This window comes from Blennius ocellaris (assembly GCF_963422515.1).
Source record: "Blennius ocellaris genome assembly, chromosome: 13".
In the NCBI taxonomy this organism is placed as follows: Eukaryota; Metazoa; Chordata; class Actinopteri; order Blenniiformes; family Blenniidae; genus Blennius; species Blennius ocellaris.
Window position 1 is genome coordinate 11,516,177 of NC_137662.1, and position 22,449 is coordinate 11,538,625.

The 22,449-nt window shown below is 42.6% G+C and overlaps 2 protein-coding genes across 4 annotated transcripts in view; one reads left to right on the plus strand and one right to left on the minus strand.

The window, feature by feature from the left end:
* macrod2 (mono-ADP ribosylhydrolase 2) overlaps positions 1 to 22,449 on the plus strand; it is a 419,737-nt gene that overhangs the window by 67,542 nt on the left and 329,746 nt on the right. The gene's annotated exons all lie outside the window — the stretch shown is intronic.
* On the minus strand, positions 7,738 to 10,750 carry flrt3 (fibronectin leucine rich transmembrane 3; the record flags this gene model as incomplete). The annotated part of the gene is made up of 1 exon (XM_080507956.1): positions 7,738 to 10,750. The coding sequence occupies one exon, from the start codon at positions 10,748 to 10,750 to the stop codon at positions 8,798 to 8,800; it is 1,953 nt and encodes a 650-aa protein (XP_080364082.1). The 3' UTR covers positions 7,738 to 8,797.

A 22,449-nucleotide genomic window follows, 5' to 3' on the forward strand; every position in this document is an offset into this window, starting at 1 on the left:
CTTCAGCCTGATTGCTGTATGGCTCATTTTCACAGCTCTTGGAGCAGGTGGGATGTCTTTCAAAACATGCTGGAGCATTTTTTTTTCATAACTTGTAAACCTAACTCTAAATTAACTGATGTGATCTGTAAATCAGTTTAAAAGTGCACACATAAGTGTTGGAATCTGACACATACAGGTGTCAGTTGCTCGCACTCTAACTCTATCTTAAAGGAGAATTGGACATGCAGTTTTGTTTCTCTTTTGGCTATAAGCATGGTAATGGTTCTCCATGCATAGTAGCTCTAAATTCAGCTCAGCAACCAAATGTTTTCCATTAATGCAACCATAATGCCGCAAGCTTTATAATATACCCATTTTTAGATGTGTGTAGAAACTGAACAGCGATCACTGACAACAGCTGGATTTGCTGTTGTTAGTGAGCATACATAAATACTCTTTAATTTGAAGAGAAATGATACACTTGAACTCTCTTGCAAGGGATACATTTGCATGCACAAGAGCTGTTGTGGCAGACAGATATGATAATGACTACATTTCGCAAAGAAACTGAAGGCATGTTAATGGCATATTAAAATAATGTAGAACATGTCAGGTTTGTAATTGAACAGTTTGTTTAGTTAATGACTACATGCATCCATTAAAATACAGATAACTTGTCCCGAGTTGAATTTTATTTTTGTTTAATTTCAGTACATATTTTGTTATTTTTTTGATTTCTTGAAATAGAGCACTTATTTGAAATACAATAAATCAGTAGTTAAAGTAGTTTTTCCACACAGTATTAATCAAAAGAGGATGTAAAGTTGATTTTGATCCATTCCTTTATCCCGTGCTGTTCTATATGAATAATGATATAATGATAATTAATTACTGAACTCAATGTCTATTTTGTCCCCAAAACACTTCCTTATGGCTCGGAACAAGAAACTTGCGCTGACACACTGGATAACTCTTGAAGTGTGCGTTTCACAGGTTGGCTACACTGACTTTGGTGCCTTTAAACTCTTTGGTTGAACACTAGTGAGTTTAATAAGATCAAACTCCTCATCAAACACACAGACAATGTTGTTGACTGGGACTCTCCCAGTCAACAACTCCTGTGGTTACTGTTGGTGTATCCCTTCTTTAGAGGAGAGTTTTCTCTCTGTTGGACTTTAGAAACAGTTCATTCATGGACATGGAGTGACACGAGGAGTGATATGCCCTCTCACTCGTAAACAATCTTTGGCAAACTACAATCACCAGCTGGGAGAGAGCACATTAAACAGCAGATAAGCGTTTCAGTGTAGCGGTAAGGAAATCAGAATTAATTAGCCACAGCTCATATAACCTCCCTTCTGTGATGTTGGTCATTTAGGCACTGAAAGCAAAGGTTAGTGCAGGCCATAAATGAGAAGCTCAGCAGTATTACCTGCATCTATTCAGCCTTAGTCATTCATGATTTGAAAAGAAAGAAAGAAAGTAAGGTAAAGCAGTTTAAATTAAGAAAGGATGTTAATGTCAGAGCTGAAACTAAGTGTTTTGCCATCAAGAGCCAGTCTCGAAAGAAATACTTTCCAATAATAATTACTGATTATAAGTGATTGACCATGGGAATAAATATTTAATTGCCTCAATTGCATCTCTTTATAATGGGTGTAGCATTACATTTTATATGACCCACACTGTGCTGGACTGCAGATAAACTGAAAGCGTTGACTCATCACTGCCGCCCCAGATTCAGAGGGCTGGTGTTGTTGTGCTTTGATAATTGCGCCACGATATCACTCGCAACAAAAGGATTATTAAACATGCCAAGAAACAAGTGCAAAGTTAGACAGTACCATTGCCAGATGTTAGTTTAAGCTGGGTGAGTATCAGTGTGGTGTCTATCGGGACACACACACACACACACACACACACACACACACACACACACACACACACACACACACACACACACACACACACACACACACACACACACACACACACACACACACACACCTGTTAACTTGAGCAGGTTTTAAGCAGTGGCAAGCTCAGGATTACAGTGGCTTACATCCTTTGACCCCCCCCCCCCCTCCCCACACACACACACACACACACCACCCCGCCCCACCTCCCACAAGCCCTGAGCATCACTCAATTGAAACAGATTCAGTAGATGACTATTCCAAAGCGAAACAATTTCACCTCATCCTTCTTCTCCCATCCCTTTCCCCCCAACCCCCTTTCTTTCCTCTTTCAAATTCCTAAATTCCTCTCAGTGAAAAATGAATCTCTCTTCTTTGGTATTTTGTGTAACAGACGGTCCCATTTTGCCCACCCCCTCCCCACTTCACTGGGGAGGAAATGAATTGTGGGAGCAGATTCTTTTCACACAGAGATCTCTTTAATCGTGTGGCTGCGTGTCACCAGCACACCACAGTGACAGCAGCTTTTAATTAATCCCACAATCCGCCACCCTGCCTTGGTCATCAGTGGCTTCTCCCCAAAACTTCTCCATCTTAACTTTCTTTGTGTATTTGGGCCTTGCGGTGTGGGGAAGTGTTGTTCCTCTATCTCTACATAATTTGGATGGTTACAGGATGACACTGATATCACTTCCATACACTTCTTGAAGCTGTAAGATAGCTTGCCGTCTTTGTTCAGGTGATTTGACCTCACAGTGTTGACTCCTCCAACTCTGTGAAGGAGTTTGGCAACTGTGTCTGAAACCATGTATAATCAACTCCACATGAAAGGATGATAACACTTTATTGTGCAAGGCCAACACTGGGTCAGGGATGTTACCCTTTGCTGCACTGCAGTGATCTTATGTCTCGGTGCTTGAGGACGGTGAAATAATGAGGCCCTGAAGTGCCTTGCATTCTCTTTCCCGTGCCCTGATGTATTGTGACAAGTTGTATTTACTATCCTAAAAGCTGCTGACGCTGCTGAATTTGCCACCTCTTGGAGAAGTACCAAAACATTGCTACCCTTCAGCAAATGTCTGCACTGTAGCTGTGGCTGAGGTATGGAGGAGGAGCGTCTGTCTAACGTCTCTGGAGAGATGAAATGAGCTTTTGCCCTGAAGGGCAGACTGTCAGAAGGGTTATGTCAGACCTGCTGAGGTAGACTTCTGCCCTGCTCAGTCTACATCCCCAAAACATCTTCGGGGTACAGAGTCACGCGTTTGAACAAGACAATCTAAGCCTCAGCCTGAGATTGATATAATTTATACCGGCCTTCCTATTACATCAATGTTATTGAGGAGACTGGGTTAAGGCTGTCCAGTGTGATGGTCAGTGTGGAACGTTTCCTGTCATTACGGATGAGCTGATTATGCTAGGTTGCTGCTTTTTCCTGCGTTTCTTCCCTTGAAACCTAAAGTGAATAAGACAGCCGCAGACGGATACTGCAGAAACAACCTTCATGAGCTATTCAGTATGACTTGGCCGTAGTGGCCATTAGGTTAGCAAAGTGGGCTAAACTTGCATGCGATTAGGCTGTCAACATCTGAAAATAATGAGCTGCAGACAGAGGCACATTGGCATGCAAATACTGTACTGACATTCAAAGCTGGCTTAACATAAATGAGGGAAGAGAATGGATCGAAGAGGAGCTCTGGCCTCCCACTGCAGAGCAGCAAACCTGCTGGGGGTAATGGACAAGTTGGACCCCTCAGAACCTTTAGGAATGAAATAATTATTCCCCTGCATCAGACTTTGTGGACAAATGAGACTGAGGGTCGATTAAGTTCTAAAGGGGAGGTGGTGTTGATCTCATAAAGGGCATCAGGAGATGTATGGCCTCTTACAAGATCATTTAAACCACTTAATGGAGGACAGGAATTAATGGCTGCCATAGACCAGAGTCAATTATATGGATATTTTCATAACATATTGTGTATAATTCATAGTGTGATGGCGTCAACACCAATCAGGTCCAATGCTTCTGTTTTGGTTATAGCCTGTTTTAAATGAGATTATTGACTCTGCATTCCAGTGTGCACAATACGTTGCTGTCTTCATTCTGTGATATAGAAGTGTTGTCACTGTCTACCATCGTGGGGTGGCACAATCTTGATGGTGGTGCCTCTTGTTAATTTGTATTAATGTCAGATAATTTAGAGTTGCGATGGATATATGTGCCCGCTTTGTGCTCTCAGGCAAAAAATTGGATTCATTAAGAAGACGGAGGAGCTGGTTAAGTTTTTTGGCCCTGTGGTTTCAGGTCACTGAGTAATGTGAAGAGATGGAGAGGTGGAGAGGGGCCTGGCCCAGAGCCTGGGGAGGGGTTCTGGTCATAAATGAGGGAGGGACCAGCACCCCCACATAGGAACGCATCACTCACAGTGACACATCTCTTGCCATACACACTCCTCTCACCCCTTACTACTGGAACAAATTGTGCTTTTGATAAATAAAAGCTTTAGTCACATGACAGTCGGAGGACAACCGGAGGAGGAGAAGCGACACCTCTCGGTTACGTCGCCGGAGTACATATCAATCAGTACGTGTGTCTGTTTGTGTTAATTAGATGCATGAACAATGTGCGCTGGTTCACATGAACGCATACATCATTATTGCTACTGTAATGTTCTAATTGCACACAGACAAAGCAGACTCACACATGCGTGTGTTCGCACGGGGTAGCGCAAGCCTCTCACTGTCAAATGTAATTATGATTGAGTGTCGAAAATGGCTAGAAAATCATAAACATCCGGATGCTTTGTCTCAACTTTCTCTTTGTTTGTGGCTGTGTGTGCAGGCGTAACCGGGGGACTCTCCACAGTCTGCACATCAGTTTTCAACACATTTTTCATACATTCATATTGAGATGAAATCAACCATGTACACTCAGAAAAAATGTGAATAAATCAGGTGGTTGAAAACAAAGCCATTTTTACTTCTTTATAGCTTATCGGGTTGCCATGGAAATTTGCAATTTTAGATGAGTGCAGAGTTCTAGTGTGTCCCAGGGGTCTTGGTTTGGCTTCTGACTTTAGCTCTGCTCACCATTAGGAAGCCATTAAATTATGAGTCTGTTTGATGTGCAATCTGTGTTCAACCGGAATGTAAGGGAGAGGAAACCACAAGCTCTGCTTTTATTTTAGTTGAAGTGTTTGTGTGCGACACACTCTACTCTGTGTCGATAAAACTATACTTTTTCAAAAGCCAGTGAAACTGTTTTAAAGGACTGTTTGAAATATATTTGTTTATATTTCACAAAACAAAAATCCCATTCGTTTTTTTTGGAGCAATAAAAGACATATTTAAATGTGATTCCACATTTCCATTTTCCCCGAGTTGCTATGTTTGAGCCGTATGTGCCTCTTCAAATTTCAAATCAAATTAATCTATTCCCAATATTCAAGCAAATTACATCCATTAGCTAAACATTCAACCTAGTCACTCTTCTGTCCTTGCTTTTTAATATTTATGCCAAGAAAGTCTTCTAATGAATGGCAGGGAGGCTTTCTCAGCACAGCTTCTTCCACATGGTGAGAAAGTTTCCTATAAGAATCACTCGTGATTGGTCATGTTTTGGGGGCAATTGTATGCATCAATTTTTCATCACTTGAGATCTTTGAACCAAATCTGACCTGACCCCTGCGACCTCTAATCACTCACAGGGTCACATGGCGTGTACTTTTGATCCCGCTAATGGTGTTGATTGAGAAAAACCACTCTCGGCTCCTGGCAATGGTGAGGTCATTCAGGGGTGCTCTGATATGAGCATCTATAGGAATGCAAATGTGACCCGCTGCCTGACCATTACATTACAATAGAAATAACAGCAGCCTGGGGCAAACAGTGCAGCTGCCCCCATTAGTTTTAATCGTTGGGTTACATAAAAGACAAACATAATTAGGGCCTGTGTGTGTCACTCTGGAGACAAATGTATTGGGTATAGTGTGTGGTTTAGAGACTTGTCTGACCTCTGTGGGAACTTAAAAGTGATTAAAGTATTGTTTAAAGGGCCACTTGGGTCAGGAGTCATGAGTGATAAGTGAGGGCACACAACGGTTTGGTTCATCAATTTTGTCTCATACTTGGGTCAACCAAAATGCACAAAGCAGCTTTGTTTTGTAGATTGTTTTTGGGTGAAAGTCACAACAATGGCATGCCCTTTTCCCCATGTAACCAAACTGTAATTTATCAAACAGGTGAGTGAATTTGTGAGACTAGCTTGAGCTTTAACGTGAGCATCATTCTTCAATCACTGCAAGACTCATGTGAGTATGTTACTCAGTCGACAAAGCCATCAATAAAACACAAAACATTGCAGCATAAATAACCAGCAGCGATTTCATTAATGGACTAAATGTGAAATGTTTCTGGCTCAAAATCAACACATTTCTCTTTTTTGGGATTGTAGAAGCACTTCATTCATCTGAGAGAAGCTGGTTCTGTGAGGCATGCCTGAGTTTTCAGCTTTTGCATTTTAAGCAAAGCTATTGATAGAAATGACTAGAAATTCTGTTTGTCTGTAATTTAGTGAAATCACAACACGCTATTTTGCTTCTATAATGTGGTCCTTGGCCATGGTTTCCTAGTGATTAGTCCTAATGTATTAAAGAAAAAAAAAGGAAACAAAAGTATATATAGGGAGGAAAGCTTATATGGTTACTGTGTACTTAAGGTTCAGGGTTTGTCGCACTTGCGCTGCTTTTAGTGATTCCCCTCACTGTAATTAATGCTTTCATAGTGTTAAGAGCTTGTGGGCATGTGTATGACTTTTTTTTTTATGTGCTCACTGACTCCACATGTGCTTTTGTCTTTGAGAATGGTCAATGCCCACAACGACCAAGTACAATCTGAAATGCATTACCATTACGTTTGCTTTAACAACAGTGCCTGCTTTGCTTGCTTTTGTAAGATGAAGCACTATACCATTTTAATGATTTTGATATGTACCTTTTCATGGGCCTGCTGGAGGGAGAACTGCAACCATGTCATTAAGTGTGCTGCCTGGAGCCCAGAGCAGTGTGTGTGTGCGTGCGTGTCTATATATATATATATATATAAGTCTCTGTCCTCTGCAGAGACGGGCATCCTCAGCAGGGTCTGCCTGCCCGTACCAACCTCCATCTGGTCTCTCGTTATTAGTTTTCTGTTGCCCTAGTGCCTGGGAGGTTCATCAAGCCCTAGAGTCCAATGTCTCCACAGCCCCGTTTCTACTCTATGATATTTCTCTCTCTGGCCAATTGGATAAGTCACACATGACTTCACCACACGAAAGAACAATAGCAGCCTCAAGCAGATGTTACTCCACACACTGCCTGTTGAATGGAGAAAAAGGCCTCCAAGAACAGAATCTGTGTTACTGTTTATAGTTCACTGTGTCTTGGAAAAGGTGACCGTGGTCTTAAGGCTATGATGTAAGGCCTCAAAGTTTGGGTAAAATTACTATAACCTCTTTCTTTAAACTCCAATTTTAGATTATGTGCCTTGTTAATAATTATATATATATATAACACAAGTTCCGGGTTGCCTTTCTTTTACTTGATGGTATTTTATTTTTTTTAGCACCCAAAAATAAATCGAGCAATCACACCAATGCATGGTGAAACTGTATTTGGAAAATACCAACATGACATGTAACTTAAAGAGCAAACTGGTGCACTCCAAGCAAGAAAGAGCAAAGTTATTTTTTGTCCACTTTTATTCTGTAATATGACCAATATTTTTCATATTCAAGTGTGTATGAAAAAAAGTCACTGGTTTCTTAAAAAGCTAAATACAATAAGCATTGGATCAAGGCACATACAAGACTGGCCAAAGGGCATACAATGCACTTTGGTTTTCAATTGTAAAGAACAGTTAACTTCAAATTGTGGCAACATAAAAGTGTGTTCATTTGGAAAATAATACAAAATAATACTCATAACAAGGAGTTGCTGACACTGTGGTTATTCAACTGAAAGCCAACACGTTTTGTCTTTTTGGCCCGGTGACAAGAATGACGTATGGTACATGGTACTAAAGAATGCCGCCATTGTCATGTGGCCATTGTTGGCTTGTACAAATAGAGATAGTGGGGGGTCCTCTGTGTCAGCCTGTCCACTTGTTTTCAGGAGCAAAGAGCTCCTTAAGGTCGGTGTGCTTTATCTGCCCTGTGCTGTGGCCTACAATCCTATGAGAAACATTGGAACCCTGCTTGGGTTGCTTTGCTGTGTTTCATCGTCTTGCAAACAAAACAAAATAACACACGGAACAAAGCGGAGATAAAAAGCACGGCACCTCATCTTTAGTTAATCGTACTCCACACCAGGTGAATACTAGAGTGAGCATCTTGGTCCATTGTGTGTGGGAGACAGCTACTGACTGCACATTCTTCTCAAGGGCAACATGCCTGCTTTGTGAATTAAGTGATCAGCTGTGCCTTAGTTTACGTCATTTTTTTGCCTTTTTGTTTTTATGACAGCCACAAAGTTAAAAGAATGACCTGTGCTTATACTACAAGGTTTTCTAAAGTCTGATTGTTCAACACAGCAATGAAAACCCACTTTCACAGTTGACAAGTCATCATATCTTAGTAGAACACAGAGTTTCTTTTGTTGGTCAATAATCTTAAGCAAAGGAAATACAGTACAAATTACTACAAATCCCTAAAATATAGAATTGCAGTTAGTTACAATACCCACTGATGGTTCAGTGACGGGCTGCAACCGGAACGTTCGCCATCTTCATAAAAGGTCCTTAAATATAAATTATATGGCAAATGTACAGAACATTGCTTCTTTAGTCTTATAGATCCAGTGTTTTGTAAAAGTCTTGCCACTCTGTTGAAGTCACACACTCATCATGAATGTCCATGCGCGATATCATGAATGGGAATGGTCTGAATCTGGTATTCCACTGTCTCTGTAGCTCCTGTTATTAAGGTTGTTTTCACTATGCGGACTTTTGTATAAACTCAGGCCATTGGGTGGGAAAATTGTGTGTATCACAAACTCCTCCTTGGACACAGGCAGATGGTTTATAGGTATCATTTGAAAAGAAGTCTCTCGTATTTCCAGGATGGAGTTGTCCTTTTTAGTGCCAGCCTCAGCATAGTCATCCTTTCTTCGACGACCTTTGTTATAGGTGCAGTTCCTCGAAAATAGTGAACCATTCCTGTGCACGTACCAACACACCAGTGCCAGCATGATTATTGCCAAAAGAGCCACAGCCCCTCCGATGATGGCAGCCAAAGGCAGGCTGGAATTTTTGTACGGCTCTTTTTCTTGCTCTCGGTTTAAAGTTGTAGTCGGGTTGTAAGATTTGTGAGAACCAGTTTCCGTCTCGATGCAAACAGGGGTCTCGTCTGACAGGTAAATGTTGCTGGTTTCCATGGGAACCATGCATATTCTATAGGAAGACTCCGGCTCTAGCGCAGTGAGGAGATACTCCGTCCTCTCCCCCTGCACAATGGTCTCAGTGATGGAGCCAAAGGCAGGGCTGTGTCCCAGCTTTAGCCAGCTCAGTCGCAGGGCAGTCATCGGTTGTGACACTCTCCACGATATGTGTATTGTATCTGTGCTACTGGACTTCACACTGATAGTGATGATCTTTCTGCCCGAAGAGGTGGTAGTGCTGTGGTAATTCTTACTTATGTCAGGTCCTTTCACGACAGGTCTTTTAGTCACAAACAAGGGCCACTGAGGCTGTGATGGGTGTAAAGTGTTGGAGACTGTGCTTGTCTCGTATGTAGGGATGAGTTCTGAATGTGTGCAGTCAAACATATCCGTGGTTAGGTCCTTAATAGCCATTCCTTTGACCTTATCAGGACCCTGGCACATGAAGCCACGAACATTCACCTTCGATGGCAACGACCGCAGCCAGTCACGCACCCATTTCATCCTGCAAGTACATTGCCAGGGGTTGTTGCGTAGCAGGAGCTGTGTGAGATTATCCAGATCTTCAAACACACCCTGTGGAAGGCTGCTCAGGTTGTTACCAGAAAGGTCCAGACGATACAGCTGCCTAAGGAAAGCAAAAGCCCCAGGTGGCACCCGATTAATGTGATTATCTTGTAGCTGCAGCTTTTCCAAACTGGTGCCCGGCAAGTTGGCTGGTGGTGATGTCAGGGAGTTCCTCACTAGTGAAAGCTCAGTCAGATTGATTAGGTTGATGAAAGCCATCTCCCCAATCCCACGGTTGTTTAGCAGGTTACCATCCAGGATTAGTCGCTTCAGGTTAATGAGATCTTGCAGCGATTGCTCTGAGATGGAGGAGATGCGGTTGTCATCAAAGCGGAGCTCCTCAATACTCATGGGCAGGCCTGAAGGGATTGTACTTAGGTGGTTTCTGGAGAGAAAAAGTAGTCTGAGGTGATTACTGTCCCTGAAGGCCCCCTCCTCTATGCTGACTGCCGATACAGAGTTATCATCCAAGTGCAGTTCCTCGATGTAGGGAATTTGGGCTAAGGAGGAGTGGGTAATCATCCGAACGTTGTTTTCCTGAAGGTGGAGCTCCTTCAGCCCAAGAGGGAGGTTAGTGGGGAACTCATCCAGGTTGTTGCAGTACAGGTAGATCTTCTCTACATGTGTGAGTCTCTGAAGCTCTGTAGGAATGCCCGAACTCTTAATGCGATTGTTTTGCAGAAAGAGCACTGTGGCATCCAGGGGCATACCAGTTGGGATGGAAGTCAGGCCACGATCGTTACAATAGATGAATGTCCCATCGCAGCGGCAGGCTGAGGGACACGAAGCGGAGGTCACCAGGGGGTTAGCAAGGCCCAGCAGCAGCCCAATCCTGATGAGGAAGAGGATGAAGGACTTGCATTGGCGCACCATCTTGAAGGTGTGTTGCCTGGCAGTCTAATCACTCCAGAGCCCCTGGGTAGAAGACACAAGTGTACATTTAATACACAAAGCCTTTAAATGTGAGCCAAATTCCTGTTCTCATAATGGCTGCGTGTTTGAAAGACTGCCTGCAGCACTTTGTAAATTGGGTGAGTGCTGAAAAACTTGGTTGAATGCCTCTTGTTACATTTAAACAAACTGAACACTGTATGACAATGTATCGTGTTTTTGCTAGTATTTGTTTCCGAGCAGGATTTACATATTTGATCTTATAATATTTAAAAAAAAACATCCTAAAAATATCAGATCAAATACCCCCTGCCTTCTGTTTGATATAAAATGTTCCACGTCTCCAGCTTTGAATTAAAAGTCTGTGCCCTGACTTTTTGGCCTGTGAAATGTAATACATTCCCTCGTTGTTTTACACATTTCTAAAACTCAAGGCTGTCTTTCATCACTGCAGACCATGAGAGTGAACAAAGTCCGGCTTTGTTGATGGACTGTTGTGAAACCGACATAACTTAAGTCCTTTCACATCATTACACATATCTTTTTTCCATTTAAATTCTAGGCTTAACTACTCCTTTTCATGATAGAGCCAAAATGTATTCTCTCACTTTGGAGGTTCGATCAAAGATTAAGCACATTGAGAGTATGTTTTAAGATTTGTTTTTAGATCACAACAAGAGTCTGTGAGCTTCACTTATCCTTACACAGGACAGGGTTGTTTTGCTTTTTTGCAACTGTCAGCTATTATAAGAAGGGCACGTTATTTTCAAAAATTATACATTATTTTCATAATTCATCATGGAACAACAACCACAAAATGAGCAAAACAAAAAGGCAGAAGGTGTCTGTCGCTTTAATGCTTTCCTTTTTCTTTTCATCAGCCGTGCGTAGTTCCATTTTAATTAGCCTAATACTGAATTATTGCTTTAATTATGTATTCCTGCCGTGACCTGTCCTCCTGTGCGTCTCATTAGAAAATGGTGATCAGGTCAGTCAAGTGGAAACAGAAAAAGCCATCTGTATTTGTCATACCTGATTTATACGATGTGGTAAATCCTTTCCGGGCACCAAAAATCCAATCAAGGTTTCTTCTTGAATGTGTCCTTATCCTCTCTGAAAGGGAAAGTTTGTCCAGGGGGATTCTTGTGATATCCTGACCTGGTCAGTGTTTGCTGAGCCAATCCGTGTTTGGACGATGACCTCCTCTGTGTTGTCAGAGGCTCATACTTTCAATGCCTTTACCATGGCAGATAAGCCTGTACAAAAAACATCCCCTCTCATTGACAAAGCATGCACTCTCAGGTAATATTAAAAATCCTAATGGCTGAAGCAGTTTTCAACCTCAACAGCCATAACCGCAAATGAGATTTTTTGGGTGTTGTATAATGATCCGAGAGTTGGCCGGGGTGAGCTTTAGCAGAGGCTCCTTTCTGCGATCAAACCCGGCAGGCATGATGAGTTGACACAAAGCTGGTCTGAGCCATGCCAATCCCCTCTGCCACAGGCTCAATCCAGGCCTGTTCACTTGTGTACTCCGAGTCTTCAGGTAACCCAGAATCCGCTGCTCCCTTGTTGAGCCTGTATATACATTAATCCAGGGCTCTGGTCCCTTTTCCTAAAGCAGATGACCAATGCTCTCCCCTCTAAGGAGTGAAGAAAAGGGCAAGTCGCTTATCCCACTGAGCCCAGTCGCTCTCATGCGTCTGCAGCTTGTGTCATGCTGTGGCCTCCTCACACCTGGGATGGGGCTCTGAAAAAAACAAACAACCAAAGAACAATACATTTAGAAAAGATAATGACAGTATAATATTGAATCATATTGCAACTTTCTCAGCTGATGTTTCTTATTACGATGCCTGTATGCATTTAACCAGTTCATTTTTGCATCCCACCCAGCGAGCGAGACAATGATAATAGGAAATTTAATTGCATTTAGCAGTGTATGTCAGCTCATTTCTGAATTGTGCACCATTATGCATTTAAATATGGCCGCTCTTCTGCGTGATTATTTGGCCCATTTGACCTTTTACAGCATTGTTACTCTAACAGGCTACATTTCTTTTCTATGGTGATACAAGAAAGAATGTCAGTGCCGACAAAAGACAACAGTGATGTAGACCCTCAACTCAACAATGGCTGAGGGTGGAGCTCCTGTGCACTTCTCAGTCCAGTTCAGTGCCTAACTGAGCTTGTGGCATTTTACATGAGAACTAGTCCTGTGATTTTTCAAAAAAAAAAGGCTTGTCTGGATTCTGCACATGAGGAAACTCTGGTCCATTCAGAGTACAATGAATCACTTGCATTGTTGGAATGAAAAAAGCTCTTGTGAGAAATGAAGCCCATTTGAATTTTGCATGAAGGCGAGGGTGGCCCTTACATCCATCGCTGTCACTCCCAGCTCCTCTCTTTGACCCCTTACCCCCGCCCCATCCTCTCTTTACCTTCTATGAATGCTTTTTCTGTTGGTAAAAATAGAATTTCCTCTGCCAAGGAAAATGTTATGTTTCCTTTTACAACACAATAGCTTTGCGTCCATGTCACCGTCAATGTGACCTGTTGGCTGCCACTGTGTGCTGTAAAACATGTAAAGGTAAATTAGGAACAAGGGGCCCAGCCATTTAACAGTTGTAACCCATGACAAGGGGAAGATTAGGGAATGAGAGGCTTGTAACTCGATTACAACTCCTGAGATGCTGTCTCATAATAACACAGCCTCCCCCTTCCTTCTGTTCATCTAAACATGGGCTCTCAGGCCAGTATCACATTAGTAGTAGATTAGAGTCTGGGGGGGAAAAAACAGCAGATGTGACCTCTCCTAAGTTGTAGAATAGGAGAGTCTGACATGAGGTGGAAAAAATAGATGAAATTTGGGAATGGAGTTTTACAAAATGGTGGGATGATGGAGGGATATGTGCTGTCTGTCTGTTGGAATGAACTTTTAATGCAGCACTTAGGCAAGCTATTTCAATTTTAAACAGCCCCTTTTCAAATAAAAGTTCTCCATCTTCTGAATATTGTTAAGTGTGGAGGCTTGATTTGAATCCTTAAAATCTGAGCATAACATAAAAGACAGAAATCACTGCTACATTTTGGGCTAATCAAGAGAGCCCAGGAGGACCCATCTGCACTCATAGTAAGAGATGTTGAGGGCTTTGAAGCAGGATGATTCTCTGAATGCCCTCATATAGGATATGGCATTATTTCCATTCATTTTTCTCTTTCTATTGCCACCAAAATTACCTAAAATGTGACTTAATTTCAAGGCACAGGGTCGGGGGGGACACATTCATTCATCTAATAAACAGTGGCAACATCTGTCACAGGCCTCGGTGTGTTCAGGTATACTGTGTTATCTACCAGAAGTCTGCTTTGAACATTGCGCATTGTACTTTACAGGAAGCATCGCTGAGCCCCGATTCTTCACTGGTTCCCCCCCCCCCCCCCTTTTCTTTTCCACGCTCATCGGATTTCAGGAGGGTGGCCCCTCTCTATTGTTCATTACAAGGCAAGCATGTGGACTGTGTCGGCTCACGGAGGGAGCTGAGGCTTGAAAAAAGTTTTAAAATGTAAGAAATGTCTTTCTTGCTAACACGGTCAACATGAGTTATTTCGGTTTATTGAAAATTATAGTTGTCCGCTTGTACACACGATACTTTCCCGTGCATCCACTCTTTTTTTTTTAACAGCAATGAACGCTGACTTAAACATTTTTAGTGATGGATGTCTTTTTCCATCGTTCTAATAGGCTCCTCCGGCAGGACAGGGGGATTTCTGTAGCAGTCAAAGTGGATTCTGCTTCATTTAATCTGAACTGGCAAAGTTAAATTGAGCATCCTAGTAAAATTGTGTGCGTGTGTGTGTGTGTGTACAGCTAGTTACTTTTCACTGGCGAGCGTAGGAGGCTCACACAAAGCTGGACACTGATAGCCATTGTGAGCCCAACACGCATAAATGCACATTAGCGTGCAATAACAGAGCCCAAGACTTTGTGCCCTAGAGTCATACTCTCCACAAGAAAGGCTTTGGAAAGAAACGGGAATAGAAACAATTTCATGCCTGTCAAAAGTATTGCAGATTATAATGACTTTTTAGTCCACTAAAATACAGAATAATATTACACGGGCTTCATTTAGGGTGGAAAGAGCTGTAGAAGTTGTAATGGCTGACTGTTAAATTATTCATGAGCCCCAAAATTAATTTTGAACCACAGTCGAGCTCTCCTTTGGGAAATCAGTGTTGTTTGTATCTGCTGTTGATTATTTGTAATATAATTTTGATTTATGATTGATTGCACATAATATAGGTTTTTGAGGTGTTCGTTTTGTGGAGATTTCGGGTCTCGAATGCGAGTCTGCCACTCCAATTGGTGAGTTGATGGGTTTGACGTAAACAATCAAAGTGGAATAATGAGTTGTTGATGGTTGAGGCTCAGTAAAATAGTGGTTAAATGTTCCATTATTTCCTGCTCTTAACAAAGATGAGTTTATCCGTTTCTGTTTTAGTGAGCTGTGAACCCTTGTGCCCTCCATTGATTAACATTTCAGCCCGATATATGTCCAGACACCTGGCAGCGGCCTACTGTGCTGCTGGGACACAATGGAACATTCATGGTCACATCTGAATTCACAGGGACACAGGACACGTCTGAGCCAAAGAGAGAAAATGGGTAAAAATCTCAGGCAGTTTCGCGGGTTTGGTATGTGCCCTCCTGGTGCTGTCTTTAGACGGCCTGAACAGATGATACTTTTGCTGGCCCATTAAGAACTGCGCATGGAGGCCTGCGACAGACGGGGGTCTCTCTTTTGTAGCAGCCTGAAAGGAGAGATCTGTAGCAGCTGCAATTGTTTTTTCCCCACATGGGGGTGGTAGGCACTGCAAGATGAAATGTGAGTGTGTCTGTGTGTGAAGAGCAAACAGCAAAACATGAAATACTCATGTTAGGCTGCAGGACAGGCCAGACACCATATCCAAAATACAGGGATTTGTTAGTGCACCTCCTGGACACCTCTTGTCAGCAGGTTATTTCTTGAACTTCTACTGTGGTGCTTAAGCTTTGCAGCCACGTTCATGCTTTCCCCTTTCAGCAACCAATATAAAATGATTTGTCTTTTACAGCTTGAGATGGATGGTAAAAGACATGGGTTAGTGGCTGAATAAATGATGAAAGGAGGTGAATTAGGCCTCCTCAGAGTACTGTGTTGAATCCAAAATGTATATTTTTTTCTCGTAGAAGATGTGGCAGTCTTATATACTTTTTTCTTTGACAAATACATTATTTAACCTCTAAATCTTCTGGCTGGTGCATATTTCATGTGAAGTGACCTGATTAGTTATTAATCTGCATTGTGAATTCCCTCTGCATGCAATTGACTGGGGACTTTTTTTTTGCCCGAGGCATTATCAGTGAAGACAATTGGGTCTGTCCTCATGCCTCCCATGTTTAACAGGCAATTTATTTATTTTCTCTCAAACACTCACTGTGAACAACAACTGTGACAACTGCTTGACAATTTCAAGTCAAGTTTGCCTCTCCCGTGTTGTTGATATGATGGAATGGTTCAGTGCAGTAAGTCATTGTTTAAAGCCTGGATGACCTTATCGTCTCATGAAGATAAAAACGCTGCGTTAAATTGGATTAACAGCCTTCCAATAAGATGTCCACTTTATTGCATTGCTCCGATGGGATAAATATCAGTTTGTATTGGTGGGGGGGGGGGGGGGGGACGAAGCCAGCTTTCATTTGCACCACAGAGTGACATTAAGAGTGAGAAATCTGCTGACAAGCGGCCATATGAGCTCACCGTATTACCTTACTGTAAAAAGCGCGTTTATTTCTGGTATGCTTATTAATACAGCAGTCATCACAGAGCAGCGAGCGCACAGGAAAGCCAGCTGTTCGAAGCATCGTTAATGTAACGTTACAGCTTGATGTGTGCACTTAATGAGCCGATGATCGCGTGGTGCGTATTCAACTTAGATGGGTTTTATTTGGTGCCGTTTTCGGGGCTTCCTAAATGTCTGCGCCCCCCCGCTGCAAAAGGGGGGGAAATTAGTTTTTCTTTTCTTTCTTTCACTAAGCCAGGGAAAAGCTGGTGCTTAATGGAAGATGGGGGGCGTCTGTACATTTCAGTGCCGCTGAGGAGTAACTAGTAGGGGAGTTTGAGTTTTCTCCAGCTCCCGTCTTAACTCGACGGGATGCGCTCCGCAGATCGAGATGCGCACCGGGGCGTCTGCTCGGGCTGCGACACCGAGGCTGGCGTCAAGCAGCCAGACAAGTTTGCATATTCACCACGGATGATTGTCTCGCAGTTTAAGCTCAAATAAAGGGGGCTTTAGGGGCTCTTTTGATTGCAGCTGTTTTAAAACCAGAGCATGGATGTGTTGAAAGAGATCTGCGTGTCTGAGGAGCAGAGCCGGCGCGCAAAGAGGGACGCAGCAAGTTTCAGCCACGAAAGGGATTTGAGATGTGGTAGATGAATAATTTGTTTAGGTTGTTTTTTTGTTTGTTTTTTTAATCCACGGAGAAGATCGGTAGGTGTTTCCCCCATGTCTGGTGATCAGTTCAGTTATCTGGAGAAAAAAAGTGCACTCGATTATTGTGTTCCTATCACTGTGAGACCCCAGAAAAATCTAATGTCATCCGACTGCCTTGAATATATATTAAAAAAAAAAATTAAATAGATGTCGGAGAGAGACTAAATAATTAGATACGAGCAACTCCCGAGGATTCCGCATTACTTCAATTTCCTTGAGCCAGAAAGAAGATCCAGAGAAAAGAAAAAGCATTCCCAACAGGAGTGTACCAGCAGGAGAAAAAACGCACTTACCTCTCTAACCAAACAAAAATATGGAAAGTAACAGGTATCCTCATAAATAATGGGTCGCAACAGGAACCAAAAAAATTATAATAATCCAATCCAGGCTATGGAGATTTAAACTCAGATCCCCCCAAAAAATGCTCCTCACAATCACAAGGCTATGTGGAGTTTATCTGTAGCAGCACTGCTATGTTTACTGGTCCCCTCTCACACACATACACAATCTGTAGGCTGTGCGAGGACATAGGTGCACGGGTAGCTCTCAATACAAATGTGGAGTTGTGTTTGCCTCTAGCTTTGCTTCAATAGAGCACTGATGTCATCTGGAGGAGGGCCTCTCTCTCTCGCTCTCTCGCTCTCTCTCTCCTCTCTCTCTCTCTCTCTGTCCCTCTGTTTTGGAGATGCAGGATGCAGTGTTGGTGGGATACACTAGGGGGAGTGGAGGAAAGGGGAAAGGCACTCTCATCTCTGTCAGACGTGTACACTTAAGATGAGCGAGGAGTCGAGAGAGAGAGAGAGAGAGAGAGATGGAGAGAGAGAGAGAGAGAGAGAGAGAGAGAGGAGAGAGAGAGAGAGAGAGAGAGAGAGAGAGAGGAGAGAGAGAGAGAGAGAGAGAGAGAGAGAAGAGAGAGAGAGAGAGAGAGAGATGAGAGAGAGAGAGAGAGAGAGGAGAGAGAGAGGAGAGAGAGAGAGAGAGAGAGATGGAGAGAGGAGAGAGAGATGGAGAGAGAGAGAGGAGAGAGAGGAGAGAATTTTAATTGTTGTGGTTGTTTTCTGGAGCCATTTTTAACCCTCATTAAATTCTAATTGTGCATTTGTTTCACATGTGTCATGATATTTTAAATAGTTTTTTGTATGTAGGGCTTTTGATGTCATAATTCGTCTGTTATCTTGGCTACAGTTTATTTTACTCATTGTTATTTTTACCAGAAGAGTCAACAAAATCGAGCACGTACAACACTGCAGGACATGGCGACAGCCACTTTCTGCTAAACAACAAAAGCAAAGTTAAAAAAAAAATTGCTATTAAAAGCTTTGTCTTTTTCTTCAAGTGAAGGACATATCATACAGGCTGTTTTCAGTCTGACAGGTAATGAATATTTGATGATGTTGTCACAGTGAACCAGAATAATTTATAGCACAAATTTAGACTTGTGCTAATTCCTCAAATGTGAGCGTGGATGCTTCACTGTCAGTCTGCACATGGAAACATGTGTATTTGTTGACGCATGACAGACACGGACGCATGACAGACACGCAAGTCTCTTCAGCACACCTGAACTGAGTCTTGACCCTCTTCACGTCTGACCCTCTTTGGTTTCAGCCAAACCGTGGGTTCGTCTCCTTTCTCGGCGCAAAGCATCTGTGAGTCAACCCGTTAGTCAAAGGGTTGCGTGGCCAAGTTGACCGGGCCACTGCTCTCCCCTGCCCTGCGTCATCGCCTGTGTTTTCAGCCTCTGGCTACCTGACAGGGCAGCAGGCACCACAGCCGGCCGCATTGAGCTGGGATGTGCAGCTCTGTTCATCTGTTGTTTGGAGGCGGGCTTCCTGTTGATCCCGGTGGGTCAATGATCAGATGTGTGTGACGTGTGCAGCTGTTTGTGCATTATGGAGTTTCCTCTCTTACATGCCATCCACTCCCGCCAATACCACTTTCTGGTAATTACCTCAAGCCTGTTATACTATTCAGCTTTGAATGCTTGGAGTGTCTGCATTCATTTTCAGTAAACAAACAGCTTTGTTAGAGAGGTGTTGTTCGCTTGTTCTTGGGATAGTAAAATATTCAACTGCAGTTTGTCATATTTTCTATTTGTGTGGGAGAGCAGTTTCTCTGAAAATGAGAAAAGACAGTTTAAAAGGCAGTGGAGGAAAAATTAGACTAGTGTAAGGGAACCACTTTTGTTTCACTGTGATAAGTTTAAAAGAAAAGAAGGCTGTGTAAGACTTTCTAAATGAGCCTAGTCTTTAACCCTTTAGTTATTATTTTGTCACAGCTGATAGGATTGGTATGTGTATTTCTCCTTAACACAAGTCCTAAATAATGTATGCTAACTGGGAACGTCCTATACCGCCAGAAATCAGAGAAGTAGAGCTTGCCAGCCTCATATTGGTCATTAACGTGGCCCCTTGGACTTTCACAGTATGACTGGTAAATCACAGACCAGCATTGCCAGTGTGTCACAGCTTTGTTACATGAGTTTTCCAGTACTCTCAAAACTACACAGTGATAGTGGAAAACTGTAAGATCTTGAAAATAGGCAGAAGAACTCACTGCATATGTCATGTTTAGCCATACATTTAGATTAACCGAGTAAATAGACGATATGATGATTCTCTCCCTCATTGATGATGATGATGATGATTATTATGGCCTGCTCAGTGACTATAACACAAGATATGGTTGAAGGGTGTGACCTTTTAACATGTCATGTCCAGTTTTTCCTAATGGGACAGCACATGATCCAAGTACAGTTTCAACACAGGAGCCCATGGTTAAACGGTGATTGCCATCTTTACACAAGAGCCTAATTGAACAGACACTTAAGCGTGGCGCATCTGCCAAAACTACTTAGACCTCCAGTGGAGTTTTTCAGATTTGTTTGCTTTCCAGCTGGAGTGGCTCTCACTTTTGTTAGAAACACAAAGGGATTTTTGTAACGATTATAGACTGGCTGCCTGTATATTGCTCATATGGAGGCAAATTGTTATAAAATACTTTTTTTCCACCTGTGTTCTGTATAGTCATGTTTTCACTGAAGCTTTTTACTTGACAATATTGTCAATACGTTTAACACACTTGGTTAAGTCGATGCACGTTAAAGACTGAGTTTAGCAAAGGTTTGTTTTGGACATCCTCGCATGATCCTCGTCTTCCTTCTCGAGACGTCTGTGCCTGACCTCAACATGGTTTCCTCTCCTAAATCGACTGCAGACACATCTGTCAGCGGCTGCTGATTGACCCTCTCTTAGACGTACAAAGAGCCCCGCTGGAGGACGAGGGTGTTGGGTTTCTGTTATCTCAGGACCGAGGAAAATCTGTTGCTCTGTTCATCTTTTGTTCAAGGGGATAGTACTCTATTTCCCAAGGACGTACTCCAGTCGTCTGTCTGGCCAGTCGCACTGTTTAGACAACAAACACATTGTTTCCTACTTTGTTGTACCGCTTGATTTTTCTTAGTGCTAGTTAAAGTGGCTTTTGACTCTTGTGTTAGCAAAACAGCTGTAAAGGGTGCTTGTGGTCTTTTCCTTTGTCAAACTGTCCTCAGGTCAGTTTTTTTTGTCTCTTATGACAGGCAATCTTCCCAGACAATTGATTTACCTTTTTGCTCTTGCTGTAGTCAATAGATGGGAGTTGCAGTTGTCTGTGGTGTGCTGCCCAACATTCTGGATATCTCCCTGAAACCAGAAATAATGGTTTGGTTTAACTGTGTAAGGTAGCAATGAATTACAGATATTATTTTAATCTTTCTCACATTTGCCCCATTCCTTTGCCACTTAAGCTTCGCATCCACTAAAAAGTGTGTGTGAAATGCAATAGACCCCAACAATGCTTGGGGGTTCACATGGAAAAATGGGGGCTGATTTCCCCTCATATCTCCTTCCGTGCTCTAACTGAAATTCATTATTGATAGACTTTGTGTTCTTAGCCAAAGCCAAATTAAAAGGAGCATGTAAAAAAGCTGCTGCCAAAAACATCGCTTTGTTTTTTACCTTCTGCTTTATTTGCATATCCATTCTCTACAGGCAACCGACAGCGATCTTTGCTGTGGGTCTTCCATCTCTGCTTTGCCACCCTGACAGGAAACCTTTCAGTATCACGACAGTTTTACTGGGGTCTGTGGATGAAAAGTGCTGTTGGTTATGTTGGGGCATTCATGGGTTTTGAATATGCAGAGGAGGTAATGTGTGCGGTGGGGGATAGGAAAAGGGTTTCTAGGAATAAACATAAAAGTGTGAATAACTACATTCAGGAAAATGTTGAATTTCATTAGTGTAGCTTGTTTAAATGTAAATGTTGGCATCGGGTTTTCGCCTAAAATGTTTGGCAAGGAAGCTTTGACTGGTGGAGTTTGGTTTATCTTTATTCATGTGAATGCAGATGTCAGTTGCATGAAACAGAGCCCTATCATTTTCATTATTGCTAATAGGCCATGCAGTAAAGTACCAGCCTTTTCTAATGCAGATCCCAGATGTTGAGGAATGACTTGACCCCTTCATCTCTTGAGACTGCTCAGCAGGGCCAGGAGAAGACGAGAGCCAACAAAAACAACAACAACAGAGACTAAAGGGGCTGACATCCTGCTGCTCAGCAGCTTCGGTCAGGAGTCATCAGGACTTTTTTTTTTAAAGAATGACAAACCATGCAAATAGCTCCATCGGCTGTTTTTTCCTCAGTCTTTTGTTTTCTTTTGGCTGTTTTTGTGGTCACTTTTGTGCTGTCTGCACAGATAAAGGAACTCAGGGATGAGTGGGTTTCATAAAGGTAGAGGGGGGGGGGGGGTAGGAGCTGACTGGTCAACCTCGGGACCTCCCATAGGTTAATGACCCCCAAACACAATGCTCCGTGATCAGATTAGGTCGAACATTCTCCCCCCACAGCACTAATCAGCACAATGAAGGAGGTAAGAAACAGAATTACCATACAGTGTTTCCAGAGTTCAGCATACATCTGTAACATAGCTAATTTAGGCCCTTTTCTTGCTTTCTAGCTGCTTTACTATTTCTGCACTAAATCTGTAATTAGCCAGCTTCGCATCTTTTCACCAGCCATAGTTAAATGGCAGCATTTATCTTCACAAGGATCTCTACACGCTTGTGTAAGTGACAAGGAATCTGAAAGACAAACATGCACGTTTGTGGTAA